This window comes from Bombina bombina, chromosome 7, assembly GCF_027579735.1.
Source record: "Bombina bombina isolate aBomBom1 chromosome 7, aBomBom1.pri, whole genome shotgun sequence".
Lineage (NCBI taxonomy): Eukaryota > Metazoa > Chordata > Amphibia > Anura > Bombinatoridae > Bombina > Bombina bombina.
This window is the reverse complement of record NC_069505.1, coordinates 286,456,069-286,482,635: the sequence shown is the minus strand read 5'-3', so window position 1 is coordinate 286,482,635 and position 26,567 is coordinate 286,456,069. Positions and strand designations below refer to the sequence as shown.

The following is a 26,567-nucleotide window of genomic DNA, read 5'->3' as shown; positions in this document are numbered from 1 at the left end:
CCTCAGAAGAAGCAAAAGTGTCAAATTTGGAAAATTTGGAAAAAGTATGAAGAGAAGACCAAGTTGCAGCCTTGCAAATCTGTTCAACAGAAGCCTCATTCTTAAAGGCCCAAGTGGAAGCCACAGCTCTAGTAGAATGTGCTGTAATTCTTTCAGGAGGCTGCTGTCCAGCAGTCTCATAGGCTAACCGTATTATGCTACGAAGCCAAAAGGAGAGAGAGGTAGCCGAAGCTTTTTGACCTCTCCTCTGACCAGAATAAACGACAAACAGGGAAGACGTTTGTCGAAAATCCTTAGTTGCCTGTAGATAAAATTTCAGGGCACGGACTACATCTAGATTGTGTAGCAGACGTTCCTTTTTCGAAGAAGGATTAGGACACAAAGATGTAACCACAATCTCTTGATTGATATTCCTGTTAGTGACCACCTTAGGTAGGAACCCAGGTTTAGTACGCAGAACTACCTTGTCTGAATGAAAAATCAGATAAGGAGAATCACAATGTAAGGCAGATAACTCAGAGACTCTTCGAGCCGAGGAAATCGCCATTAAAAACAGAACTTTCCAAGATAACAACTTGATATCAATGGAATGAAGGGGTTCAAACGGAACCCCCTGTAAAACATTAAGAACTAAGTTCAAACTCCATGGTGGAGCAACAGTTTTAAACACAGGCTTGATCCTAGCTAAAGCCTGACAAAAAGCTTGAACGTCCGGAACTTCTGACAGACGTTTGTGTAAAAGAATGGACAGAGCTGAAATCTGTCCCTTTAAGGAACTAGCGGATAAACCCTTTTCTAAACCTTCTTATAGAAAAGACAATATCCTCGGAATCCTAACCTTACTCCATGAGTAACTCTTGGATTCGCACCAATATAAGTATTTGCGCCATATCTTATGGTAAATCTTTCTGGTAACAGGCTTCCTAGCCTGTATTAAGGTATCAATAACTGACTCAGAAAAACCACGTTTTGATAAAATCAAGCGTTCAATTTCCAAGCAGTCAGCTTCAGAGAAATTAGATTTTGATGTTTGAAGGGACCCTGGATCAGAAGGTCCTGTTTCAGAGGTAGCGACCAAGGTGGACAGGATGACATGTCCACTAGATCTGCATACCAAGTCCTGCGTGGCCATGCAGGCGTTATTAGAATCACTGATGCTCTCTCCTGTTTGATTCTGGCAATCAATCGAGGAAGCATCGGGAAGGGTGGAAACACATAAGCCATCCCGAAGGTCCAAGGTGCTGTCAAAGCATCTATCAGAACCGCTCCCGGATCCCTGGATCTGGACCCGTAACGAGGAAGCTTGGCGTTCTGTCGAGACGCCATGAGATCTATCTCTGGTTTGCCCCAACGTCGAAGTATTTGGGCAAAGACCTCCGGATGAAGTTCCCACTCCCCCGGATGAAAAGTCTGACAACTTAAGAAATCCGCCTCCCAGTTCTCCACTCCCGGGATGTGGATTGCTGACAGGTGGCAAGAGTGAGACTCTGCCCAGCGAATTATCTTTGATACTTCCATCATTGCTAGGGAGCTTCTTGTCCCTCCCTGATGGTTGATGTAAGCTACAGTCGTGATGTTGTCCGACTGAAACCTGATGAACCCCCGAGTTGTTAACTGGGGCCAAGCCAGAAGGGCATTGAGAACTGCTCTCAATTCCAGAATGTTTATTGGTAGGAGACGCTCCTCCTGATTCCATTGTCCCTGAGCCTTCAGAGAATTCCAGACAGCGCCCCAACCTAGTAGGCTGGCGTCTGTTGTTACAATTGTCCAGTCCGGCCTGCTGAATGGCATCCCCCTGGACAGATGTGGCCGAGAAAGCCACCATAGAAGAGAATTTCTGGTCTCTTGATCCAGATTCAGAGTAGGGGACAAGTCTGAGTAATCCCCATTCCACTGACTTAGCATGCACAATTGCAGCGGTCTGAGATGTAGACGTGCAAAGGGTACTATGTCCATTGCTGCTACCATTAAGCCGATCACCTCCATGCATTGAGCTACTGACGGGTGTTGAATGGAATGAAGGACACAGCATGCATTTTGAAGCTTTGTTAACCTGTCTTCTGTCAGGTAAATCTTCATTTCTACAGAATCTATAAGAGTCCCCAAGAAGGGAACTCTTGTGAGTGGAAAGAGAGAACTCTTCTTTTCGTTCACCTTCCATCCATGCGACCTTAGAAATGCCAGTACTAACTCTGTATGAGACTTGGCAGTTTGAAAGCTTGAAGCTTGTATCAGAATGTCGTCTAGGTACGGAGCTACCGCAATTCCTCGCGGTCTTAGTACCGCCAGAAGAGCACACAGAACCTTTGTGAAGATTCTCGGAGCCGTAGCCAATCCGAATGGAAGAGCTACAAACTGGTAATGCCTGTCTAGAAAGGCAAACCTTAGATACCGGTAATGATCTTTGTGAATCGGTATGTGAAGGTAAGCATCCTTTAAATCCACTGTGGTCATGTACTGACCCTTTTGGATCATGGGTAAAATTGTCTGAATAGTTTCCATTTTGAACGATGGAACTCTTAGGAATTTGTTTAGGATCTTTAAATCCAAGATTGGCCTGAAAGTTCCCTCTTTTTTGGGAACCACAAACAGATTTGAGTAAAACCCTTGTCCTTGTTCCGACCGCGGAACCGGATGGATCACTCCCATTAATAAAAGATCTTGTACGCAGCGTAGAAACGCCTCTTTCTTTATTTGGTTTGTTGACAACCTTGACAGATGAAATCTCCCTCTTGGGGGAGAGAATTTGAAGTCTAGAAGGTATCGCTGAGATATGATCTCTAACGCCCAGGGATCCTGGACATCTCTTGCCCAAGCCTGGGCGAAGAGAGAAAGTCTGCCCCCCACTAGATCCGTTCCCGGATCAGGGGGCCCTCGATTCATGCTGTCTTAGGGGCAGCAGCAGGTTTCCTGGCCTGCTTGCCCTTGTTCCAGGACTGGTTAGGTCTCCAGCCTTGTCTGTAGCGAGCAACAGCTCCTTCCTGTTTTGGTGCAGAGGAAGTTGATGCTGCTCCTGCTTTGAAATTACGAAAGGAACGAAAATTAGACTGTCTAGCCTTAGGTTTGGCTCTGTCTTGAGGCAGGGCATGGCCTTTACCTCCTGTAATGTCAGCGATAATTTCTTTCAACCCGGGCCCGAATAAGGTCTGCCCTTTGAAAGGTATATCAAGCAATTTAGATTTAGAAGTAACGTCAGCTGACCAGGATTTTAGCCACAGTGCTCTGCGTGCCTGAATGGCGAATCCGGAATTCTTAGCCGTAAGTTTAGTTAAATGTACTACGGCATCTGAAATAAATGAGTTAGCTAACTTAAGGGCTTTAAGCGTGTGTGTAATCTCATCTAATGGAGCTGATTCAAGTGTCTCTTCCAGAGACTCAAACCAAAATGCTGCTGCAGCCGTGACAGGCGCAATGCATGCAAGAGGTTGCAATATAAAACCTTGTTGAACAAACATTTTCTTAAGGTAACCCTCTAACTTTTTATCCATTGGATCTGAAAAGGCACAGCTATCCTCCACCGGGATAGTGGTACGCTTAGCTAAAGTAGAAACTGCTCCCTCCACCTTAGGGACCGTTTGCCATAAGTCCCGTGTGGTGGCGTCTATTGGAAACATCTTTCTAAATATCGGAGGGGGTGAGAACGGCACACCGGGTCTATCCCACTCCTTAGTAACAATTTCAGTAAGTCTCTTAGGTATAGGAAAAACGTCAGTACTCGCCGGTACCGCAAAATATTTATCCAACCTACACATTTTCTCTGGTATTGCAACTGTGTTACAATCATTCAGAGCCGCTAACACCTCCCCTAGTAATACACAGAGGTTTTCCAGCTTAAATTTAAAATTTGAAATATCTGAATCCAGTTTGTTTGGATCAGAACCGTCACCCGCAGAATGAAGCTCTCCGTCCTCATGTTCTGCAAATTGTGACGCAGTGTCTGACATGGCCCTAATATTATCAGCGCACTCTGTTCTCACCCCAGAGTGATCACGCTTACCTCTTAGTTCTGGTAATTTAGCCAAAACTTCAGTCATAACAGTAGCCATATCCTGTAATGTGATTTGTAATGGCCGCCCAGATGTACTCGGCGCTACAATATCACGCACCTCCCGAGCGGGAGATGCAGGTACTGACACGTGAGGCGAGTTAGTCGGCATAACTCTCCCCTCGTTGTTTGGTGAAATATGTTCAATTTGTACAGATTGACTTTTATTTAAAGTAGCATCAATACAGTTAGTACATACATTTCTATTGGGCTCCACTTTGGCTTTAGCACATATAGCACAGATATCTTCCTCTGAATCAGACATGTTTAACACACTAGCAAATAAACTAGCAACTTGGAAATACTTTTCAAGTAATTTACTATAATATGAAAACGTACTGTGCCTATAAGAAGCACAGAAAAAGTTATGACAGTTGAAAATTAATAAACTGAAAAGTTATAGCATCAAATCTTTGTAAAAAACACAATTTTAGCAAAGGATTGCTCCCATTAGCAAAGGATAACTAACCCTGATAGCAGAAAAAAAAAAATACAGAAATAAACGTTTTTTTTTTTTTATCACAGTCAACTACAATCTCACAGCTCTGCTGTGAGTGATTACCTCCCTCAAAACAAGTTTTGAAGACCCCTGAGTTCTGTAGAGATGAACCGGATCATGCAGGGAAGACAATAAACTTCTGACTGAATTTTTTGATGCGTAGCAAAAGCACCAAAAAAGGTCCCTCCCCCTCACACATAACAGTGAGAGAGATCAGTAAACTGTCATAAATTAAATAAAACGACTGCCAAGTGGAAAAAATAGTGCCCAAAACATTTTTTCACCCAGTACCTCAGAAAATTAAACGATTTTACATGCCAGCAAAAAACGTTTAACATTAATAAATTGAGTGTTATTAAAAAGCCTGTTGCTAGTCCCTGCAAATTAGGCTAAAGTTTTATGCATACAGTATAATTCCAGTGAAGTGCCATTCCCCAGAATACTGAAGTGTAAAATATACATACATGACAGCCTGATACCAGTTGCTGCTACTGCATTTAAGGCTGAGTTTACATTATATCGGTATGGCAGAATTTTCTCATCAATTCCATTGTCAGAAAATAATAAGCTGCTACATACCTCTTTGCAGATTAATCTGCCCGCTGTCCCCTGATCTGAAGTTTACCTCTCCTCAGATGGCCGAGAAACAGCAATATGATCTTAACTACTCCGGCTAAAATCATAGAAAAACTCAGGTAGATTCTTCTTCAAATTCTACCAGAGAAGGAATAACACACTCCGGTGCTATTATAAAATAACAAACTTTTGATTGAAGGTATGAAACTAAGTATAATCACCACAGTCCTCTCACACATCCTATCTATTCGTTGGGTGCAAGAGAATGACTGGTAATGGCAGTTAGGGGAGGAGCTATATAGCAGCTCTGCTGGGTGAATCCTCTTGCACTTCCTGTTGGGGAGGAGTTAATATCCCATAAGTAATGGATGATCCGTGGACTGGATACACTTAACAAGAGAAAGAAGGATTTGACAGGCTCATAAAAGTAAAAAATAGTGAGATATCTTGCAGAGGGATGCAGCTCTCTTAAAATTGCAAAGCTTCTGAAGCGTGATCATCAAACAATCAAGCGTTTCATTCAAAATAGTCAACAGGGTCGCAAGAAGCGTGTGGAAAAACCAAGGCGCAAAATAACTGCCCATGAACTGAGAAAAGTCAAGCGTGCAGCTGCCAAGATGCAACTTGCCACCAGTTTGGCCATATTTCAGAGCTGCAACATCACTGGAGTGCCCAAAAGCACAAGGTGTGCAATACTCACATGGCCAAGGTAAGAAAGGCTGAAAGACGACCACCACTGAACAAGACACACAAGCTGAAACGTCAAGACTGGGCCAAGAAATATCTCAAGACTGATTTTTCTAAGGTTTTATGGACTGATGAAATGAGAGTGAGTCTTGATGGGCCAGATGGATGGGCCCGTGGCTGGATTGGTAAAGGGCAGAGAGCTCCAGTCCGACTCAGACGCCAGCAAGGTGGAGGTGGAGTACTGGTTTGGGCTGGTATCATCAAAGATGAGCTTGTGGGGCCTTTTCGGGTTGAGGATGGAGTCAAGCTCAACTCCCAGTCCTACTGCCAGTTTCTGGAAGACACCTTCTTCAAGCAGTGGTACAGGAAGAAGTCTGCATCCTTCAAGAAAAACATGATTTTCATGCAGGACAATGCTCCATCACACGCGTCCAAGTACTCCACAGCATGGCTGGCAAGAAAGGGTATAAAAGAAGAAAATCTAATGACATGGCCTCCTTGTTCACCTGATCTGAACCCCATTGAGAACCTGTGGTCCATCATCAAATGTGAGATTTACAAGGAGGGAAAACAGTACACCTCTCTGAACAGTGTCTGGGAGGCTGTGGTTGCTGCTGCACGCAATGTTGATGGTGAACAGATCAAAACACTGACAGAATCCATGGATGGCAGGCTTTTGAGTGTCCTTGCAAAGAAAGGTGGCTATATTGGTCACTGATTTGTTTTTGTTTTGTTTTTGAATGTCAGAAATGTATATTTTTGAATGTTGAGATGTTTTATTGGTTTCACTGGTAAAAATAAATAATTGAAATGGGTATATATTTGTTTTTTGTTAAGTTGCCTAATAATTATGCACAGTAATAGTCACCTGCACACACAGATATCCCCCTAAAATAGCTAAAACTAAAAACAAATTAAAAACTACTTCCAAAAATATTCAGCTTTGATATTAATGAGTTTTTTGGGTTCATTGAGAACATGGTTGTTGTTCAATAATAAAATTAATCCTCAAAAATACAACTTGCCTAATAATTCTGCAATCCCTGTATACATAGATAGATGATAGATAGATATACACAGATAGATGATAGAAAGATATACATAGATAGATAGATATACATAGATAGATAGATAGATATACATAGATAGATGAAACTGGAACAACATCACCCAAGAACAACTGCACTCCACCCTGATCAAGTCCCCCCCAGTGACCTCCACTGACGCCAACTCCTCCGCCCGCCACCTACATCGCTGGATCACAGACTGAGCAAATACCCTCGCCCCCCTCAAGAAACCGTCCTGCCGCCAGCCCACCAACAAGGCCAGCTGGTTCATCCCCACCCTCCAGGACTCCAAACGCCACTGCAGACGATTAGAGAGAATATGGAGATCCAGCAAGTCCCCCTTGGACAAATCCGCCTACAAAGAAGCCGTCACCACCCACCACCACCTCATCAAAACCACAAAGAAAACCGCTATCCTAGACAGAATCCACGCCAAAACCCACAACAGCAAAGAGCTGTTCACAGTCATCAAGGAATTCTCCAAACCCAAAAGTGAAACTAATGACATCCCACCCCCCCAGGACCTCTGCGACAACATCGCTACTTACTTCCACCGCAAGATCATCAACATCTATGACAGCCTTGAGCTCCAGAACTCACCACTCACCGCCGACCCACCCACCACCACCTCACCCAAACCCACCACCCGCCACCTTCTACGCACTACCTGGAGCCCCCTCACCACGGAGGACACACTCAGAATCATGAAATCTATCCACTCCGGAGCACCCTCAGACCCATGCCCGCACCACATATTCAACAAAGCGGGTTTTACCATCGCCCACGAACTCTGCCTCACCATAAACTGCTCCATCAAAACTGGCACCTTCCCAGAAGACTGGAAGCATGCAGAGTTGAAACCCCTGCTGAAGAAACCCACAGCTGACCCCATAGATCCTAAAAACTACTGCCCCATCTCTCTTCTCCCCTTTCCAGCCAAAGTAATCGAGAAGGCCATCAACGTACAACTTGTTGACCACATCGAGACCAACCAGATCTTGGACCCTTCCCAATCCGGTTTCAGGAGCAATCACAGCCCCGAGACCACCCTCCTCGCTGCCACAGACAACATCCGCACCATGCTCGACCAAGGAGAGACTGCTGCGCTCATTCTTCTAGACCTCTCAGCCGCATTCGACACTGTAGCCCACAGCACCCTCCTGACGCGCCTACACGATGCTGGCATCCGCAATAAGGCCCTGGAATGGATCACCTCCTTCCTCAGCGGCAGAACCCAGAAAGTCAGACTCCCACCCTTCTCCTCCAATCCCACAGCAATCAGCTGCGGCATATCCCAAGGCTCTTCTCTTAGCCCCACCCTCTTCAACATCTACATGGCACCCCTCGCCGCCATTGTCCGACAACACAATCTCAACATCGTCTCCTACGCTGATGATACCCAGTTAATCATCTCGCTCACCCAAGACCCCGCCATCGCCAAGAAAAATGTCCACGAAGGACTTACAGCAATCGCCACCTGGATGAACAACAACCGTCTCAAACTCAACACTGACAAGACCGAAATCCTCCTCCTCGGACCCACCAAATCTGCATGGGATGACTCCTGGTGGCCCACAGCCCTCGGACGCCCTCCAACTCCAACACACCACACACGAAATCTAGGCGTCATCCTCGACTCATCACTTTCCATGGACCGCCAAGTCAACGCCGTCTCTTTGACTTGTTTTCACATACTCCACCTACTGCGAAAAATCTTCAAGTGGATCCCCACTGAAACTAGAAAATCTGTCACCCACGCCCTCGTCAGTAGTCGACTGGACTACAGCAATGCACTCTACGCCGGGTCCACCATCAAGCTCCAGAAACGACTCCAACGCATCCAGAACACCTCGGCCAGACTCATCGAACACCTAAGGAACCTACACTGGCTCCCCGTCAACTAGAGAATAACCTTCAAGCTCCTAACCCATGCATTCAAGGCCCTCCACAACATCGGTCCTGAATACATAAACCACCGTGTCAATTTCTACACCCCCTCCAGACAACTGCCGATAAAGCACTCGCAGTCATCCCCCGCATCAAGAAAAAAACAGCTGGAGGAAAATCCTTCTCCTATATGGCAGCAAGGTCAAGGAACTCCCTCCCGCTGCACCTCAGACAATCCACCTCCCTTACAAACTTCAGGAAGGACCTCAAGATCTGGCTCTTCAACTGAATTGTCTTCCCTTAGCCCCCCTCTCCCCCCCATAGCGCCTTGAGACCCTCACGGGTGATTAGTTTGTGCTTTACAAGTACCCAATAGATAGATATACACAGATAGATGATAGATATACATAGATGATAGATATACACAGATAAATGATAGATAGATATACATAGATAGATGATAGATATACACAGATACATGATAGATAGATATACACAGATAGATGATAGATAGATAGATAGATAGATAGATAGACAGACAGATGATATAGACAGTCATACAGATAGCTTGATAGATGATAGGTAGATAGATGATAGATATACATAGATATATGATAGACACATTCTGCACACACCTATGTATAGACTGGCTGCTTATTGGCCCCTTCAGCACTTGGGCCCTGGTGCCACTGCCCCTGCTCTGTACAACAAACCAGAAAGCTGAGTGCTTTATACCAATATGATATTCTGCTGATCAAGACAACCGTTTATTTGCCTGCACAGAGAGCAGGATTCCTCATATAATAACCATAAACAGACATTTACTAGCAGTTTGTGTAGGGCAGATGGAATGTGCAGCAAGTTCTGTATCATTCATTATCTGCTTACAGTATCATGGGTTTATCCATTAAAGGGACAGTATACACTCATTTTCATATAACTGCATGTAATAGTCACTACCATAAAGAATAAGATGCAGATACTGATATAAAAATCCAGTATAAAACTGTTAAAAACTTACTTAGAAGCTCTCAGTTTAGCTCTGTTGAAAAGGTTAGCTGAAAAGCCCACTGCAAGTGGATAATAAGACACTTCCCCCTTCTTTTGCATATGAAAAGACCCTTTACACAAACAGAAGCAAGCTGGAGAAGGTAGCTGACGGTATTCTCATAAAACTTTGGGGCTTGGTTAGGAGTCAGAAAATCACAGCAATGTTATTTAAAAATAAGCAAAACTATACATTTAAAAAAAAAAACATAATTTATGCTTACCTGATAAATTTATTTCTCTTGTAGTGTATCCAGTCCACGGATCATCCATTACTTGTGGGATATTCTCATTCCCAACAGGAAGTTGCAAGAGGACACCCACAGCAGAGCTGTAATATAGCTCCTCCCCTAACTGTCATAGCCAGTCATTCGACCAAAACAAGCCGAGAAAGGAGGAACCATAGGGTGTAGTGGTTACAGTAGTTTAAATTTAAAAATTACCTGCCTTAAAATGACAGGGCGGGGCGTGGACTGGATACACTACAAGAGAAATAAATTTATCAGGTAAGCATAAATTATGTTTTCTCTTGTTAAGTGTATCCAGTCCACGGATCATCCATTACTTGTGGGATACCAATACCAAAGCTAAAGTACACGGATGAAGGGAGGGACAAGGCAGGAACTTAAATGGAAGGAACCACTGCCCGTAAAACCTGTCTCCCAAATATAGCCTCCGAAGAAGCAAAAGTATCAAATTTGTAAAATTTTGAAAAAGTATGAAGCGAAGACCAAGTCGCCGCCTTGCAAATCTGTTCAACAGAAGCCTCATTTTTAAAGGCCCAAGTGGAAGCCACAGCTCTAGTGGAATGAGCTGTAATCCTTTCAGGAGGCTGCTGTCCAGCAGTCTCATAGGCTAAGCGGATTAAGCTTCTTAGCCATAAAGAAAAAGAGGTTGCCAAAGCCTTTTGACCTCTCCTCTGTCCAGAGTAGACAACAAACAAAGCAGATGTTTGACAAAAATCTTTAGTAGCTTGTAAGTAAAACTTTAAAGCACAGACGACGTCCAGATTGTGTAACACAAGGATGGAACCACAATCTCTTGATTGATATTCTTGTTAGATACCACCTTAGGTAAGAACCCAGGTTTGGTACGCAGGACTACCTTATCCGTATGAAAAATCAGATAAGGAGAATCACATTGTAAGGCAGATAGCTCAGAGACTCTACGAGCCGAGGAAATAGCTACCAAAAAAAAAAAAAAAAAGAACTTTCCAAGATAAAAGTTTATCTATGGAATGAAGAGGTTCAAACGGAACTCCTTGAAGAACCTTAAGAACCAAGTTTAAGCTCCATGGTGAAGCAACAGGTTTAAACACAGGCTTGATTCAAACTAAAGCCTGACAAAATGCCTGAACGTCTGGAACATCTGCCAGACGCTAGTGCAAAAGAATAGACAGAGCAAAAATCTGTCCCTTTAAGAAACTAGCTGACAATCCTTTTTCCAAACCTTCTTGGAGAAAAGAAAAAATCCTAGGAATCCTGACCTTACTCCATGAGTAACCCTTGGATTCACACCAATAAAGATATCTACGCCATACCTTATGGTAAATTTTCCTGGTGACAGGCTTTCGTGCCTGTATTAAGGTATCAATAACTGACTCGGAGAAGCCACGCTTTGATAAAATCAAGCATTCAATCTCCAGGCAGTCAGCCTCAGAGAAATTAGATTTGGATGGTTGAAAGGACCCTGAAGTAGAAGGTCCTGTCTCAGAGGCAGAGACCATGGTGGAAAGGATGACATGTCCACTAGATCTGCATACCAGGTCCTGCGTGGCCACGCAGGTGCTATCAGAATCACTGATGCTCTCTCCTGCTTGATCTTGGCAATCAGTCGAGGGAGCAGAGGAAACGGTGGAAACACATAAGCCAGGTTGAAAGACCAGGGCGCTGCTAGAGTATCTATCAGTGTCGCCTTGGGATCCCTGGACCTGGATCCGTAACACGGAAGCTTGGCGTTCTGGCGAGACGCCATGAGATCCAGTTCTGGTTTGCCCCAATGGAGAATCAGTTGTGCAAATACCTCCGGATGGAGTTCCCACTCTCCCGGATGAAAAGTCTGACGACTTAGAAAATCCGCCTCCCAGTGCTCTACACCTGGGATATGGATAGCTGATAGGTGGCAAGAGTGAATCTCTGCCCAGTGAATTATTTTTGAAACTTCTAACATCTCTAGGGAACTTCTTGTTCCCCCTCGATGGTTGATGTAAGCTACAGTCGTGATGTTGACCGACTGAAATCTGATGTACCTCAGAGTTGCTAACTGAGGCCAAACCTGAAGAGCCTTGAATATCGTTCTTAGTTCCAGAATATTTATTGGAAGGAGAGACTCCTCCTGAGTCCACGATCCCTGAGCCTTCAGGGAGTTCCAGACTGCACCCCAACCTAGAAGGCTGGCATTTGTTGTTACAATAGTCCAATCTGGCCTGCGAAGGTCATACCTTTGGACAGATGGACCCGAGATAGCCACCAGGGAAGAGGATCCCTGGTCTCTTGGTCCAGATTCAGTTGAGGGGCCAAATCTGTGTAATCCCCGCTCCACTGACTGAGCCTGCATAGTTGCAGCGGTCTGAGATGTAAGCGTGCAAACGGCACTATGTCCATTGCCGCTACCATTAAGCCGATTACTTCCATACACTGAGCCACCAAAGGGTGCGGAATGGAATGAAGAACCCGACAGGAATTTAGAAGCTTTGATAACCTGGACTCCGTCAAGGTAAATTTTCATTTCTACAGAATCTATCAGAGTCCCTAGAAAGGAAACTCTTGTGAGTGGGGATAGAGAACACTTTTCCTCATTCACTTTCCACCCATGCGACCTCAGAAATGCCAGTACTACGTCCGTATGAGACTTGGCAATTTGGAAGTTTGACGCCTGTATCAGGATGTCGTCTAAATAAGGGGCTACTGCTATGCCCCACGGACTTAGGACCGCCAAAAGCGACCCTAGAACCTTTGTAAAGATTCTTGGGGCTGTAGCTAATCCAAAGGGAAGAGCTACAACTGGAAATGCCTGTCTTGAAAGGCAAACCTGAGAAACCGATGATGATCTTTGTGTATCGGAAAGTGAAGATAAGCATCCTTTAGATCCACTGTAGTCATATATTGACCCTCCTGGATCAGTGGTAGGATGGTACAAATAGTTTCCATCTTGAACAACAGAACTTTGAGGAATTTGTTTAAGATCTTTAGATCCAAAATCGGTCTGAAGGTTCCCTCTTTTTTGGGAACCACAAACAGATTTGAGTAAAAACCCTGTTCCTGTTCCTCCTTTGGAACTGGATGGATCACTCCCATAACTAGGAGGTCTCGTACACAGTGTAAGAGTGCCTCACTCTTTATCTGGTTTGCAGATAATTGTGAAAGGTGAAATCTCCCTTTTGGGGGGGAAGCTTTGAAGTCCAGAAGATATCCCTGGGATATAATTTCCAACGCCCAGGGATCCTGAACATCTCTTGCCCACGCCTGGGCGAAGAGTGAAAGTCTGCCCCCTACTAGATCCGTTACCGGATAGGGGGTCGTTCCTTCATGCTGTCTTAGAGGCAGCAGCAGGATTTTTGACCTGCTTGCCTTTTTTCCAGGTCTGGTTTGGTCTCCAGACCGTCTTGGATTGAGCAAAAGTTCCCTCTTTTTTATTATTAGAGGAAGTTGATGCCGCACCTGCCTTGAAGTTTCGAAAGGCATGAAAATTAGACTGTTTGGCCCTAGATTTGGCACAACCTTTTCCTCCCGTGATATCAGCAATAATCTCCTTCAAACCAGGCCCGAATAGGGTCTGCCCCTTGAAGGGAATGTTAAGTAGCTTAGATTTTAAAGTCACGTCAGCTGACCATGATTTAAGCCATAGCGCTCTGCGCGGCTGTATAGCAAAACCAGAATTCTTAGCCGTTAGTTTATTCAAATGAACAATGGCATCAGAAATAAAATAATTGGCTAGCTTAAGTGCTCTATGTTTGCCAAGTATGTCATCCAATGGAGTCTCTACCTGTAAAGCCTCTTCCAGAGACTCAAACCAGTACGCCGCAGCAGCAGTGACAGGGGCAATGCATGCAATGGGCTGTAGGATAAAACCTTGTTGAATAAATATTTTCTTAAGGTAACCTTCTAATTTTTTATCCATTGGCTCTAAAAAAGCACAACTGTCCTCGACAGGGATAGTAGTACGCTTTGCTAGAGTAGAAACTGCTCCTTCCACCTTAGGGACTGTCTGCGATAAGTCCCGTGTGGTGGCGTCTATTGGAAAACATTTTTCTAAAAATAGGAGGGGAAGAGAACGGCACACCTGGTCTATCCCATTCCTTATTAATAATTTCTGTAAACCTTTTAGGTATTGGAAAAACATCAGTACACACCGGCACTGCAAAGCATTTATCCAGTCTACAAAATTTCTCTGGCACTGCAATGGTATCACAGTCATTCAGAGCAGCTAAAACCTCCCTAAGTAACATGCGGAGGTGTTCAAGCTTAAATTTAAATGTAGAAATATTAGAATCAGGTATCTTTCCTGAGTCATTAACATCACCCACTGACTGAAGCTCTCCTTCCTCAGCTTCTGCATATTGTGAGGCAGTATCTGACATGGTTTTTTAAAGCGTCAGTATGCTCTGCATTTTGTCTCACCCCAGAGCTATCTCGCTAACCTCTAAGTTCAGGTAGTCTGGCTAATACAGTGTATTATCCATGACTGCCGCCATGTCTTGTAAAGTAAACGCTATGGGCGCCCTAGATGTACTTGGCGCCATTTGAGCGTGAGTCCCTTGGGCGGGAGTCAAAGGGTCTGACACGTGGGGAGAGTTAGTCGGCATAACTTTCCCCTCGTCAGATTCCTCTGGTGATAATTTTTTTAAAAACAGAATATGATCTTTATTGCATAAAATGAAATCAGTACATTTGGTACACATTCTAAGAGGGGGTTCCACCATGGCTTTTAAACATAATGAACAAGGAGTTTCTTCTATGTCAGACATGTTTATACAGACTAGCAATGAGACTAGCAAGCTTGGAAAACACTTTAAATCAAGTTAACAAGCAAATATAAAAAACGGTACTGTGCCTTTAAGAGAAACAAATTTTGTCAGAATTTGAAAAACAGTGAAAAAATGCAGTAAATCAAACAAAATTTTTACAGTGTATGTAATAGGCTAGCAGAGCATTGCATCCACTTGCAAATGGATGATTAACCCCTTAGTTCAAAAAAACGGATCAAAAAAAACGAAATACTTTTTTTTTTTTTTTTTTTTAACAGTCACAACCAACTGCCACAGCAAGCTGTGGTCCTACCTTCCCCAATAAACGACTTTGGAAAGCCTTTGAGCCCTTTAGAGATGTCCTATAGCATACAGGGGACTCCTGAGGGAAGCTGAATGTCACAGTTTGTAATTTTAACTGCACCAACTGTAACTTTTATACTATAACAGTGGAAAGCCTCAGTAAAACTGTTTCTAGTCAAAATTTAAGCCAGCCATGTGGAAAAAACTAGGCCCCAATAAAGTTTTATCACCAATGCATATATAAAAACGATTAAACATGCCAGCAAACGTTTATATTGCAATATCATAAGGGTATTACCCCTGGGAGTAAGCATGATACCAGTCGTTATTAAATCACTGTATTCAGGCTTAACTTACATTAATCCGGTATCAGCAGCATTTTCTAGTGTTTTCCATCTCTAGAAAAAATTATAACTGCACATACCTGATAGCAGAATAAACTGCACGCCATTCTCTCGCTGAAGTTACCTCATCTGTGTAATCCCCTCAGACATATGTGAGAATAGCAATGGATCTTAGTTACAACCTGCTAAGATCATAGAAACCTCAGGCAGATTCTTCTTCTATTTACTGCCTGAGATAAAATAGCACAACTCCGGTACTATTTAAAAATAACAAACTTTTGATTGAAGAAAATAAACTAACTATATTTAACCACTCTCTCCTACAACATCCTAGCTTGTTGAGAGTTGCAAGAGAATGACTGGCTATGACAGTTAGGGGAGGAGCTATATTACAGCTCTGCTGTGGGTGTCCTCTTGCAACTTCCTGTTGGGAATGAGAATATCCCACAAGTAATGGATGATCCGTGGACTGGATACACTTAACAAGAGAAAACTTTATGGGCTATATAAATGGATCATCTACAAAACATTTATGCAAATAAAAAATGAGTGTATAATGTCCCTTTAACCCCTATGTAATTCTCCTGTGTTGGTGCAACATGCTACATGCAAGCAGGCAACCCATTCATCACAGGTGTCACCCCCAGAACCATCACAAGCACCTACAGGTGTGACCTGGGGCATATATATATATATATACCTAGTGGCTCCTGTATTACACAGTGTCAGGGCTCATTATTATATAACTCTCTCATTGCTAAATAAATAGTGCGTGTTTACAGTGCAGTAACTATACTCTTTATTGGGCACAAGAATGCATTGAATGTCTGGAATCTGTACAAACTTTCTGGAGATTTGAAATTCCACACCAGTGTTTACTTAGATCAGACTAACCTGACAGGTTTTAAAGGGACATTAAGCCCTGTGAGATTCTTACTTTATCACCGTCTGCAATTGGCCTCAGCATAAGAGATAACAGGATTTTAAACATAGGAAAACCTACAGTAGGTGCTCTTTAACTGAAAGTAGAATACAATTTTACTCCTGTTTCTTCAGTAATTAAACAACATAACATTGAATGTAAAACATGCTTCTGCATAGTATTCTCCAGCTATTCATTACATCATCATATATAGCATTTATTTCTCTGGGTGAGCATAAATCAGCAAAAAAAATGGGAAAACAAACAAAAGCAGACTTGTTTTTAAGCAGATTGTGCACCATGTCAGCAGGTTCTGGACTGGGAGATGCCCCAACAGGATTTGTCACATGAGAGATGTCACAAACCTTAAGATATTGGTAATGTTAGGTCAGTGAACTATATGTGACATTAGCAGATTATGAGGAAGTAATGAAGACAGCTATATCCAAATATATATCATTGCCACAATACAACAAAGCAAAACAAAAAATACAAATAAAACACAATTTAAATAACAAACATAAATATAGTTTAAGACAACTAAATTGTGTGTGTGATTACTACTAGAAGCACAATGTACATAAATAATCAGCAAGACATTGTATTGTGCTGCTAGCTGATAAATAAATCCGTTTTCTAGCTTACTATAATTACATTGTTATTTTAAGGCTTTTGGCATATTGACAATTGGTATTTCAATTGCTTTAAAGGGAAATGAAGCCCAGAATTTTGCTTTCATGATTCAGAACGAGCACTCAATTTAAAAAGAAAAAAAAAAATCTTTCCAATTTACTTCTATTATCAAATGTATTTTGTTCCCTTGGTATTCTTTGTTGAAGACCATACTTAGGTAGCTAGTGTGCACATGTCTAGGGTACTATATGGCAGCAGTTCGGCATGAATGATTTTAGCAATGTTGTAAAATGTGCAAATGCTGCAACCGTCTAGTGCTGCACACATGCTTGATACCTACCTGGGTATGCTCTACAACAAAGAATACCATAAGAACAACACAAATCTGATAACAGAAGTACATGTTTAAAGTATTTGAATTATTAAATAAATATTTTGTGTGTTATGTCCCTTTAAACGATTTGGTAAATCATAACACTGATGTTAATTTTGCAAAAATTTTAGTTTACGTTTTCAGGTTTGGATCAATCACTTTTTTGGTATTTTCTGTGTTGTATTCAGCAAATGAAATATATGGGTGAGGTTAGATCTTTATTATTGCTTGATGCCAAATAAATAACTAGATTAAAAAAATAACTAAAATTAAAAGCAAAACTGGAAGAGTTAGTTACCGCATCTGGCCAAATAGGACAAGCCCAGGTATCAAGGTCTCTCCCAAAACCTGAGTTCCTAAACAGCCATACAATGCCAGCTCTCAAACAAACTGGGAACAAGTCAAGGGTGCACAGGCTTATGTAATCACCCTATAAATATACAAAACACGGAAGGGGACTGCACTCTCAGACTGGACTGGGTACACATCCCATGACTAGGGTTGCCACCTCAGCCATGTTTTCCTGGACACTTATGAGTTACACAAGCTACAGGGAGAAACATGTATTGTGTTTCTGGACAGCACAATTCATATTCCTCCCTGCAGCATGTGTAACTTATAAGTGTTCTGTATTTTAAGGGACGGGTGGCAACCCTACCCATGACCCTGCAACATGCACAGCCCTGGGTGCTCAATAGCACTCTCAGGCAACTGTATTGTCCCCAGAGTCACAGGCAGTTAACCCAGACAGGCCTGGGTGCAAGGCCCATAGGGAAAATTACCAAACAGTCCAGTCTGAGAGTGCAGTTCCCTTCCGTGTTTTGTATATGTCTAGGGTGATAACATAAGCCTGTGCACCCTTAACTTGTTCCCAGTTTGTTTGATTTAACACTTGCATTGTTTTAGAGACCTAGGTTTTCGGAGATACCTTGACGTGGTACCTGGACTTGTCCTATTTGGCCAGATGCGGTAACTAACTCTTCTTTGTTTGCGTGTAATCTTAATCTTGTGTTTTATATATATATATATATATATATATATATATATTTATATATATACTGTATATACACACACACTGAACACCTACACTATATACACACACACACTGAACACATACACACACGCTGAACACATACATACATACACACACACACACACTGAACACATACACAATACACACACACACACACTGAACACATACACCATACACACACACACTGAACACATACACACACTGAACACATACACCATACACACACACTCTGAACACATATACCATACACACACACTGAACACATACACTGAACACACAAACACACACACACTGAACACATATACCATACACACACACACACACAGTGAACACATATACACACGCACACACACTGAACACATACATCATACACACACACACTGAACACATACACACACACACTGAACCAGAGTCGGCTCCAAGAGGGGACATTGGGGGGCAATGTCCACCCAAATGAAATGCTGTGCCCCCTCCCGCCCCACTGCTGACATAGCAACAATTCATTTTTATTTTTTTTAAGCCCGGCCCAGTTGTGCTTCACTGACTCCTACTCTACTACTCCGAGTTCTCCTAGTTGGATTTTTTGATTGGTTAGGGGGTGGGGACTCGGGGAGAAGGGGTGGGACGATAGCGTGCGCTGCTGCGCGGGACTACTGGCCAGGCACACAGCACACTGTTACATGTGATGTGATGCAGTCAGAGTCAGACGCAGTGGCACGCACTTGACAAGTTGTCTGTTAACTCAGAGCTGCTGAGCCCTCACGTGGCCCCTGGAGACTCATCATGACGAGCAAAGCAACTCGAGTCTCAGGGTCTCAAGGAAGTGGTCAGGTCATCATAACACCAGCCATCAGGTATTAAGGTATTAAGTAAGCATGGGAGAGTGTGGCACATTCCTCAGGGCTTTAATGAGACAAGCACTGAGCTGCTGTTATTCTATATAGCCATTCTTATGCCCTTTGATAAGAACTAAACTTTTGTTTAAATTAAAAATAAATTAAACAGAAACTAAAGCTAAAAAAATTGTTTCTCATGTTAAAAATTGTTTGTGGTGTATTTCCATTATTTTGTTTTTACCCATTTTATCTGTTCCTTACCTCTAAAAACTGTTATTTTATTTTTTTACACTGAACCAAAGTGGTTATAGGATAAAAAACTGAGACCCTGTAACATTCTATATGCACTGACTGTGTGATACTAATGGTCCTGGGCATCTGTGGGAGGAGCACTAGATGACTTTGCTCTATATATGAAAGTATCATCATCACACACTTAGGGTCACTTTTTAAGTCAATGAGCCACCATTTCTAAAAAGTGCATCTAGCAACTATTTGTTTCACATATTGCCGTTGATAATATTTTGTCAAGGTAGATTTCATTTTTTTTTGCCCTCTTCTAGAAAAACATTATTTTACCATCTAGTGCTGCAGACATGCTTGATACCTACCTGGGTATGCTCTACAACAAAGAATACCATAAGAACAACATAAATCTGATAATAGAAGTACATGTTTAAAGTATTTGAATGATTAAATAAATATTTTGTGTGTTATGTCCCTTTAAACAATTTGGTAAATCATAACATTGATGTTTATTTTTGCAAAAATTTTAGTTTACATTTTCAGGTTTGGATCAATTATTTTCTGTGTTGTATTCAGCAAATTAAATATATGGGTGCGGTTAGATCTTTATTCCTGCTTGATGTCAAATAAATAACTAGATTAACAAAATAACTAAAATTAAAAGCAAAACTGGAAGAGTTAGTTACCGCATCTGGCCAAATGGGACAAGCCCAGGTATCAAGGTTTCTCCCAAAACCTGAGTTCCTAAACAGCCATACAATGCAAGCTCTCAAACAAACTGGGAACAAGTCAAGGGTGCACAGGCTTATGTAATCACCCTATAAATATACAAAACACGGAAGGGGACTGCACTCTCAGACTGGACTGGGTACACATCCCATGACCCTGCAACATGCACAACCCTGGGTGCTCAACAGCACTCTCAGGCAACTGCATTGTCCCCAGAGTCACAAGCAGTTAACCCAGACAGGCCTGGGTACAAGGCCCATAGGGAAAATTACCAAACAGTCCAGTCTGAGAGTGCAGTCCCCTTCCGTGGTTTGTATATGTCTAGGGTGATTACATAAGCCTGTGCACCCTTCACTTGTTCCCAGTTTGTTTGATTTAACACTTGCATTGTTAGGCTGTTTTAGGGACCTAGGTTTTTAGAAAGACCTTGACATGGTACCTGGGCTTGTGCTATTTGGCCAGATGCGGTAACTAACTGAAGACATACACCATACACACACTAAGCACTTACACCATTCACATAAACATACACTGAACACATACACCATACACACACATACACCTAACACACACACACACACTGAACACATACACCATATACACACACACACACACACTGAACACATACACCATACACATACACCATACACACGCATACATGCGCACACACACACATACATACAAACACACGCATACATGCACACACACATACATACAAACACACACAGTCATATACACACACATACACGTGTATACACACAAACTTTCACACAATACATATGCACACATACACACACAAACGCCAAATACATCATACACAAACACATACACACACACAAATAAGACACATACACACACACACGAATAGACACACACTCACATGCAAACACACACACATATATACAAACAAACACACATACGTACACACATGCGTATACACACACATATACACACGCGCAGACACACACACATGCGTATATACACACGCGCACACACACACACACACGTATACACACATATACACACGCACACACGCGCGCACACACACACACATGCGTATACACACACATATACACACGCACACACACACATATACACGCATACACACGCATACACACTCTTACACACAATACATATGCAAACAGGCATTAAATACACAGTAGAAGTGCTGCTTGGTACTTAAAGAGCACTGTTGGTCCCGAGCGGAAACTGTTGCTGATCTAATCAGGAGCATTAGTTACACATCTACGTTGTGGGACCAGTGCTGTTCTAATGGTTTAGAGCATGTAACGGATGAGAGCATGTAACGGATGAGAGCATGTAACGGATGAGAGCATGTAACGGATGAGAGCATGTAACGGATTTAAGTATGTAACAGATGAGAGCATGTAACGGATGAGAGCATGTAACGGATTTGAGCATGTAACGCATGTAACAGATTTGGGCATGTACGGGATTTGGGTATGTAACGGATGAGAGCATGTAATGGATTTGAGCATGTAACGGATTTGGGCATGTAACGGATTAGATCAAGTAATATTTTGAGTATTATGGCCCTTTAGGATGAAACATACAGTTGTTTCTTTAACAAATGTTTACTGTGATGCACAAACACATCCAGCTATTGACTAAAAATGGATCTGTTCAGATCATAGCTGAGTCCAGCTGGAAGATTTACATGGGAATTTGATGTTTTTAGTGAATCTCTTTAATGTCTGAAAATAGATTTGGCAAAAATTCTTAAAGTCTTCTGAAGTGGAATGTGAGATGTGATAGGTCAGCATGTAAAAATAATCAGCAAAGAGAGCAAGGGCTTTGTACAGCTCTGGGCTATGTGTTCTCTGGTATCAGTGAGTATGGGGGGTGTTTGTAGCTCTGTATAGTGTAGTATGTGTGAGTGTGTAGGGGGCATTTGTAGCTCTGTATAGTGTAGTATGTGTGAGTGTAGGGGGCATTTGTAGCTCTGTATAGTGTAGTATGTGTGAGTGTAGGGGATGTTTGTAGCTCTGTATAGTGTAGTATGTGTGAGTGTGGGGGGTGTTTGTAGCTCTGTATAGTGTAGTATGTATGAGTGTGGGGGTGTTTGTAGCTCTGTATAGTGTAGTATGTGTGAGTGTGGGGGGTGTTTGTAGCTCTGTATAGTGTAGTATGGGTGAGTGTAGTGGTGTTTGGTTTGTAGCTCTGCATAGTGTAGAATGGGTGAGTGTAGGGGGTGTTTTTAGCTCTGTATAGTGTAATATGGGTGCGCATAGAGGGTGTTTGTAGCTCTGTATAGTGTAGTATGGGTGAGTGTAAGGGGTGTTTGTAGCTCTGTATAGTGTAGTTAGTATGGGTTAGTGTAGGGGGTGTTTGTAGCTCTATATAGTGTAGCATGGGTAAGTGTAGGGGGGGTTTGTAGCTCTGTATAGTGTAGTTACTATGGGTTAGTGTAGGGGGTGTTTGTAGCTCTATATAGTGTAGCATGGGTAAGTGTAGGGGGGTTTGTATCTCTGTATAGTGTAGTAAAGGTGAGTGTAGGGAGTGTTTCTAGGGCTCTGTATAGCAGGTGTGGGTATGTGTAGGGGGTGTTTGTAGTTCTGTATAGTGTAGTATGGGTGTTTGTAGCTCTGTATAGTGTTGTATGGGTGAATGTAAGGGGTGTTTGTAGCTGTGTATAGTGTAGTATGGGTGAGTGTAAGGGGTGTTTATAGCTCTGTATAGTGTAGTATGGGTGAGTGTAAGGGGTGTTTGTAGCTCTGTATAGTGTAGTAAGGGTGAGTGTAGGGGGGTGTTTGTAGCTCTGTATAGTGTAGTATGGGTGAGTGTAGGGGTGTTTGTAGCTCTGTATGGTGTAGTATCGGTGAGTGCAGGGGGTGTTTGTAGCTCTGTATAGTGTAGTATGGGTGAGTGTTGGGGGTGTTTCTAGGGCTCTGTATAGTGTAGTATGGGTGAGTGGAGGGGGTGTTTCTAGGGCTCTGTGTAGTATGGGTGAGTGTAGAGGGGGTGTTTCTAGGGCTCTGTATAGTGTAATATGGGTGAGTGTAGGGGGGTTTGTAGCTCTGTACAGTGTAGTATGGGTGAGTGTAGGGGGTGTTTCTAGGGCTCTGTATAGTGTAGTATGGTTAAGTGTAGGGGGGTTTGTAGCTCTGTATAGTGTAATATGGGTGAGTGTAGGGGTGTTTCTAGGGCTCTGTATAGTGTAGTATGGGTGAGTGTAGGGGGTGTTTCTAGGGCTCTGTATAGTGTAGTATGGATGAGTGTAGGGGGTGTTTCTAGGGCTCTGTATAGTGTAGTATGGGTGAGTGTAGGGGGTGTTTCTAGGGCTCTGTATAGTGTAGTATGGGTGAGTGTAGGGGGTGTTTCTAGGGCTCTGTATAGTGTAGTATGGGTGAGTGTAGGGGGTGTTTCTAGGGCTCTGTATAGTGTAGTATGGGTGAGTGTAGGGGGTGTTTCTAGGGCTCTGTATAGTGTAGTATGGGTGAGTGTAAGGGGTGTTTGTAGCTCTGTATAGTGTAATATGGGTGAGTGTAGGGGTGTTTCTAGGGCTCTGTATAGTGTAGTATGGGTGAGTGTAGGGGGTGTTTCTAGGGCTCTGTATAGTGTAGTATGGGTGAGTGTAGGGGGTGTTTCTAGGGCTCTGTATAGTGTAGTATGGGTGAGTGTAGGGGTGTTTCTAGGGCTCTGTATAGTGTAGTATGGGTGAGTGTAGGGGGTGTTTCTAGGGCTCTGTATAGTGTAGTATGGGTGAGTGTAGGGGGTGTTTCTAGGGCTCTGTATAGTGTAGTATGGGTGAGTGTAGGGCGTGTTTCTAGGGCTCTGTATAGTGTAGTATGGGTGAGTGTAGGGGGTGTTTCTAGGGCTCTGTATAGTGTAGTATGGGTGAGTGTAGGGGGTGTTTCTAGGGCTCTGTATAGTGTAGTATGGGTGAGTGTAAGGGGTGTTTGTAGCTCTGTATAGTGTAATATGGGTGAGTGTAGGGGTGTTTCTAGGGCTCTGTATAGTGTAGTATGGGTGAGTGTAGGGGGTGTTTCTAGGGCTCTGTATAGTGTAGTATGGGTGAGTGTAGGGGGTGTTTCTAGGGCTCTGTATAGTGTAGTATGGGTGAGTGTAGGGGGTGTTTCTAGGGCTCTGTATAGTGTAGTATGGTTAAGTGTAGGGGGGTTTGTAGCTCTGTATAGTGTAATATGGGTGAGTGTAGGGGTGTTTCTAGGGCTCTGTATAGTGTAGTATGGGTGAGTGTAGGGGGTGTTTCTAGGGCTCTGTATAGTGTAGTATGGGTGAGTGTAGGGGGTGTTTCTAGGGCTCTGTATAGTGTAGTATGGGTGAGTGTAGGGGGTGTTTCTAGGGCTCTGTATAGTGTAGTATGGGTGAGTGTAAGGGGTGTTTGTAGCTCTGTATAGTGTAGGGGATGTTTGTAGCTCTGTATGGTGTAGTATGGGTGAGTTTAGGGGGTGTTTCTAGGGCTCTGTATAGTGTAGTATGGGTGAGTGTAAGGGGTGTTTGTAGCTCTGTATAATGTAGGGGGTGTTTGTAGCTCTGTATGGTGTAGGGGGTGTTTGTAGCTCTGTATAGTGTAGGGGATGTTTGTAGCTCTGTATGGTGTAGTATGGGTGAGTGTAGGGCGTGTTTCTAGGGCTCTGTATAGTGTAGTATGGGTGAGTGTAATGGGTGTTTGTAGCTCTGTATAGTGTAGGGGATGTTTGTAGCTCTGTATGGTGTAGTATGGGTGAGTGTAGGGGGTGTTTCTAGGGCTCTGTATAGTGTAGTATGGGTGAGTGTAATGGGTGTTTGTAGCTCTGTATAATGTAGGGGGTGTTTGTAGCTCTGTATGGTGCAGTATGGGTGAGTGTAGGGGGTGTTTCTATGGCTCTGTATAGTGTAGTATGGGTGAGTGTAATGGGTGTTTGTAGCTCTGTATAATGTAGGGGGTGTTTGTAGCTCTGTATGGTGCAGTATGGGTGAGTGTAGGGGGTGTTTCTAGGGCTCTGTATAGTGTAGTATGGGTGAGTGTAATGGGTGTTTGTAGCTCTGTATGGTGTAGTATGGGTGAGTGTAGGGGGTGTTTATAGGGCTCTGTATAGTGTAGTATGGGTGAGTTTAGGGGGTGTGTATAGCTCTGTATAGTGTAGCATGGGTGAGTGTAAGGGGTGTTTGTAGCTCTCTATGGTGTAGTATGGGTGAGTGTAGGGGGTGTTTGTAGGGCTCTGTATAGTGTAGTATGGGTGAGTGTAAGGGGTGTTTGTAGCTCTGTATAGTGTAGTATGGGTGAGTGTAATGGGTGTTTGTAGCTCTGTATGGTGTAGTATGGGTGAGTGTAGGGGGTGTTTCTAGGGCTCTGTATAGTGTAGTATGGGTGAGTGTAGGGGGTGTTTCTAGGGCTCTGTAGGGTGCAGTATGGGTGAGTGTAGGGGGTGTTTCTAGGGCTCTGTATAGTGTAGTAATAACGTTTACTAGAAGCATTTAAATGCACCCATGACCTTTCTATGACTTTAAAACTGATGTTTTATGAGTCAGGCAGTGTACAAGTTTAAAAAAAAACTAAATCCAACTTTCTTATAGTATTTGCTGAAACGGAGCTCATTTCTATGAGAGCATACTGAGGTAGTCTCAGGAGCATGCACATGACTTGAACACTATATGACAGCTCTTCTTGCAAAGTTTGTAACAATTATATGCATATGGAGCTCAAGTCACGTGCACGCTCCTGAGGTCACTTTTATTTTTTTCATCTAAATCATGAAAGTTTCATCTTATCTTCCCCATCTCTTTACTAATATGATCGGGTTCGCTTCTCCCAACTTCTCGAAACGCATCGGATAATTGGGAGCACACCGCTATACTTTTTGGCTCCAGTCCAATAAACCTCTGGATTATATTCATCATTGGACTCAGTACTTCTTTTTGTGTGTGATTAACTTCTCACTATATACAAGTACCTACTGTTCACCCACTGACTATGGTTGTGTAAGATCTATCTGCCAGCTGTCTCTTGTACCTACCCAACGCCCTACAGGAAATCCCACCCTCAGCAGCCAATAGCCCAGATCACACCTGCATCCTCCCTGCACCCCCAGCCTATTGATGACCTGACCTGGGGTGTCCAGCCGCCAATCACAAACAGCTTGTTGTTCAGTGTGACCACAGCATGACACGCCAGCTGTATAGGCAGAGGGGCCACACTCCTCCAGGTGCCACTCTCCATGGAATACCTGTCCACACAGTTGGTGACAACATATTGGTTTTTTAGTTTCATTTGTCCTCCTATCAAATACAGATCATTTCTGATGGTGCCCAGAGCATAGAGCTCTCTGTATTCTGCGTTGCACAGCTGTTCCCAGCAGCGAGTCCCCCGATCATGATACCTGATGAATAGGAAACCTGTTAGATGCCTGCTG

The 26,567-nt window shown here is 43.1% G+C and overlaps 1 protein-coding gene across 3 annotated transcripts in view; it reads right to left on the bottom strand.

Annotated features, from left to right (window-relative positions):
- Nucleotides 1-26,567, bottom strand: part of KBTBD12 (kelch repeat and BTB domain containing 12) — a 247,290-nt gene that overhangs the window by 201,072 nt on the left and 19,651 nt on the right. For all 3 annotated transcript variants that reach the window (XM_053720829.1, XM_053720831.1, XM_053720830.1), the window contains exon 3: nucleotides 26,264-26,534. In XM_053720829.1, coding sequence (XP_053576804.1) covers nucleotides 26,264-26,534 — 271 coding nt within the window. The remainder of the gene's footprint in view (nucleotides 1-26,263; nucleotides 26,535-26,567) is intronic.